The sequence below is a fragment of the Oratosquilla oratoria genome, chromosome 5 (assembly GCF_046742065.1).
Source record: "Oratosquilla oratoria isolate Oo_2021 chromosome 5, ASM4674206v1, whole genome shotgun sequence".
In the NCBI taxonomy this organism is placed as follows: Eukaryota; Metazoa; Arthropoda; class Malacostraca; order Stomatopoda; family Squillidae; genus Oratosquilla; species Oratosquilla oratoria.
This window is the reverse complement of record NC_134781.1, coordinates 66,925,769-66,930,153: the sequence shown is the minus strand read 5'-3', so window position 1 is coordinate 66,930,153 and position 4,385 is coordinate 66,925,769. Positions and strand designations below refer to the sequence as shown.

The window sequence follows — 4,385 nt, the reverse complement described above, 5'->3', positions numbered from 1 at the left end:
CATTTTTTCCGAATCTATCAAGACATCTTAGTCGATTTTGATTGGGACTATCCTCTCCTTATTTTTTGTTCTACTGAGATAAAAGAAGCCCTTTGAGTTGGATCTCTCTTGTCTGGGAACCTTAGTTTCGTAGATATGTTTCGCTGCGCGCGTGTTCTTTTTAACCGGTCTAGCCATATCGTTACTCTTAGATCTAAGGTGCATTTCCCATTTTTTTTATTCTGACTTCTATTTGGGAGTATTATTATTCGTCCTTAATCGCTTTGAGGGGAACAAATTTATACTGAGCACACTTTTTTTTTGCGGTTACATTACTGTACGTTTCATCTAGACCGTTGAACCTACTATTAACCTTAGGGATTAGCTGGTATGTGACCTCATCTGGAGATCTCATACCTCCATCCCTGACCCTGACTGCACTAATGACCTCCGGGCTGACCTGACCTCATTATACTTTTCATCTAGACAGCTGACCCTGTTACTGACCTCCGGGCTGGTCTCATATATGATCAATTGTCCTAGATATTTCCTCAGCTCTCCTGAAGTCAGGCACTAGAATTTTATTCATACTATTCAATTCTTCCCAGTTAATATAGAATCTTATTTCTTGATGATAACTAGACCCTAGACCAGTGTTTCTTAACCTGGGGTGCTGAAATCGATTTTAGGGGGTGCTGGATCAAACATTTCCAGAATGGATTCAACAACCCTTCCTGGTAGACATGACTGATGCTGACAACCTGAAGGAGGACCTTATTGATCTGCAGGTGAACCAGGGTTGTCAGACAAAATTCCGTACATTGCCAATGTCTGGTTTTTGGTGTGATCAGTTGGTAACGTACACTGAACTGGCGAAAGCAGCGCTGGAGAAGATCATTCTATTTCCAACAACTTACTTGTGTGAAAAGGCATTCTCCACCATGCTTCTGATCAAAACAACCGTCCGGAACCGCCTTCAAGGTGGGCTGCTCCACGTGTGAGGGTGGCTCTGGCCAACACAAAACCTCGATTAGATAAACTAGTGTCACATATGCAACAGCAAAAATCGCATTGAGTGTATGTTTGATTACCCTGCGATATATGTTTGATTGAGTTTGTCCATGTTCTTTAATTTTATTGTTTCTCTTTTTGCTTTTGCCAATAGGACTGGCGTCCTTAATGTTTTTGTTTTGGTGCTAGACTGCCTACACCTCACTATAGGGATGCTGAGGTCGGAAAAGTTTAAGAAACGTTGCCCTAGACTAACACTCACTTGTATGTTTTTTGTTAGATCCTTATTATTAGTTAAGAGTAAGTCCAGAATATTCTCTTCCCTGGTAAGATCGGTGATCATTTGTTTTAGGAAATTATCTTGTACCACATCTAAAAAATATTGCGCTTCCAGATCTACTAAATTTTCTGTCCCAACTAAACCCAAACTAACCCAACCTAACCTAGTCTAACATAACCTAACGACACTTAACCTAACCTAACCCAAACTAACCTAACTTCATCTAACCTATGCTAACCTAACCTAACCTAACCTAACTTAACCTAACCTAACCTAACCTAACCTAACCTAACCTAACCTAACCTAACCTAACCTAACCTAACCTAACCTAACCTAACCTAACCTAACCTAACCTAACCTAACCTAACCTAACCTAACCTAACCTAACCTAACCTAACCGGCTGGCTATTACCGGCTTTTCAGGGGAGAAACCCCTATGATACATATTACTTAATTAACTAATCTAATATTTACTTGATTGATTTATGTATTAGATATTCTTATGTAAGCAAGGAACCACATTAACTTTTATTTATTTATTTATTGAGTTGGTCCTTTCAATGCAAGTTGCTTGACCTCAGCTGCCATTTCGAGTGTAAGAGGTCAAATGGGACAGTTTATATTTTCCTCTCCTCCTTAGGGAGGACAAAAGCCTCAGCGCCGGACACAACCGGCCATTCTTTACCTAATGCTGCCTCCATTGCTCTTTATTGCTCATCATCTGTATGCAACTTAGGATCATTCAGAACACAGAATTGTCATTCTGTGTCTTCCCATTGGCCGAGTGACTTTAGAAAACTCCTTTGGTATGGTGGTTTATTGATGACATCATCAACCTCCCCACCCCTTTCCCCTTCCTTCCCCTCTCTCCCTCCCTCCCTCTTCCCCCCTCCCTCTTCCCCCTCCACAGTATGCCTTGCACACGAGCCAAGATGCTCTCTTTTTCAATGTGATATTCTCATACCTTAAGAACATTATAGCCTCACTTCGTAATAGCTAAACCAACACAAAGAACTGAAAATATCTCTTGGTGGTGGTGCGATAGTCTTCATAAATAAAGAAGCTCTGATGAACTGTAAATAGACCAGTCTGGATACGTGGGGTTGGGGAGCAAAGTGTGTGGAAGATCTTGTTATGACAAAATGCTCCAGCATAGATCTCTTTTATAGAAAGGAGCCGGGGGAGCCTCTGTACAAGGTAACAGTGTACCTGTCTCGCATCAACTAACTAAACCTATTCAGTTAACCTTTTCCTCTGAGCCGAATAAGATCTTTTGTCTGGGGTTGGGCAGAACAAAGCTCGTAACGTTTTTGTTACAGGGATTTTTTTGTGTGAATAGAATTACCTAGTTTTTGTTACAGTTTTTTTTTTGTGAATGGAATTACCTGGCAGCAGCTAAAATACATAACTAAAGTCGCATAACGCACCAAGAGGATCATTGTTATAGATTCATCCCTAACCTAACCTAACCTTCAATAAAAGGTTATTAGTCTGCGTTACAGAACCATCATGAGTTAACTATTGCGGATATCAAACCTTCTCGGATCAGTTGTCTCTGACCCTCTGAGATTCAGTGTGACACATTCTAAGTCTCTAAACTGCACTATGTGGTGTCATGTTGTCTTGTCTTGTCTTAATCTTGTTTCACATCGTCTTATTTTATCATAGTTTGGCTTATCTCTTCTCATCTTATTTCATCTTGACTCTTCTTGTCGCTTCACGTCTTGTCTTGTTTCATCTCATCTCATATCATTTCATCCTGCCTCGTATTGTTGCATCTTGTCTTGTCTTCTCATCTTATTTCATCTTGTCTCTTCTTGTCGCTTCACGTCTTGTCTTGTTTCATCTCATCTCATATCATTTCATCCTGCCTCGTATTGTTGCATCTTGTCTTGTCTTGTCTTGTCTTGTCTTGTCTTCTCTTCTCATCTTTTCTCATTTTATCACATCTTGTCAGATTTAGTCTCATCTTGTCTCATATTGGCGGCTTTTGTCGTATCTTGTCGCCTCTTGTCGCATTTTGTCGTATCTTGTTGTCTCCTTTCCCATTTCGTCTCACATCTCACCTCGTCTGACATCTTTTCACGTGCCCTGATTTAATTTGATTCAATTTACAAAATGATATATCTTACTGGTCATAAAATTAATTTAGTTCTGTTAGTTTGATCTAATTAAATTCTATTTAATTAGCTCGAGTTAACCGAACTTTATTGATTCATTTAACTTTTATGTAATTCTGGTTTTGCAAATCAAGCCAAGAATGTCTGAGATTTCTCTACTGGAGTTGCGATGTCCGGCAACCGGTTGCTGGGGCTTCTGCAACCGGACTGGTCCAGAATATGGGTCCCTTTCCAGTCCCTCCCCCCCATTAAAAAAAAAAAAAAAAAAAAAAAAAAAAACCGCCCGCCATACCCCACCGCTACCGCCCCTTTCCCGCCCCTCCCCCCCCCCATACAAAAAAAAAAAAAAAAAAAAAAGACGCCCGCCATACCCCGCCACTACCGACCGACCGACGGGTCCATCTCCCCTCACAGACGTTTCCCTCGTGTCCCAGCTTCCCCTGTAGCCTTTGCTCTCCCCTCAGATTCCCCTCACCTCATTCCCCCTTCCCTTTGGTGCACGCTAACTCCATTCCCTCTGTCCTCTTTCCCCTCTTCTGTCTCCCTCTAGCACATTTTTCCTCTTCTCACTTTCTTTTACACCTTTCTACCTTTCCTTTACTTTCTTTCCTTTCTTCATACATTCGTTCGTTCGTGCGATTGTGCATTCTTTCCTTCCTTCATTTCTTCCTTTCGTCTTTTGTTCGTTCCTTCCTTCTTCCCTTTTCTACCTTCGTCTCTTCCTTCGTTCCTTTCTTTGTTCCTTTCCTGTTTTATTCTTACCTTCCTTACTTCCTTCCTTTTATTTTTCTCTTTTTCTCCCTCCCTCTTTCCCTCCTTTCCTCTTTCTTTCTTTCCCTTCTCTCTTTTCTTCCTTCCCTCTTTCCCTCTTTTAATGCTTCTCTCTTTCCTTCCTTCTCTTTTTTACCCTTTCCCTCTCTCATTCTTTTCTCTTTTTCCTTCTCTTTTCATTTGTCCTCTTTTCTTCTTTTTCCTCTTTCCTCCTTTTCTCAATT

The 4,385-nt window shown here is 40.9% G+C and overlaps 1 protein-coding gene across 1 annotated transcript in view; it reads left to right on the top strand.

Moving 5' to 3' along the window:
• Positions 1 to 722: 722 nt before the first annotated feature.
• Positions 723 to 4,385, top strand: part of LOC143025826 (protein FAM200C-like) — a 6,534-nt gene continuing 2,871 nt past the window's right edge. Inside the window, exon 1 of the mRNA XM_076185838.1 lies at positions 723 to 960. Within this exon, the coding sequence (XP_076041953.1) occupies positions 723 to 960 (238 nt within the window). The remainder of the gene's footprint in view (positions 961 to 4,385) is intronic.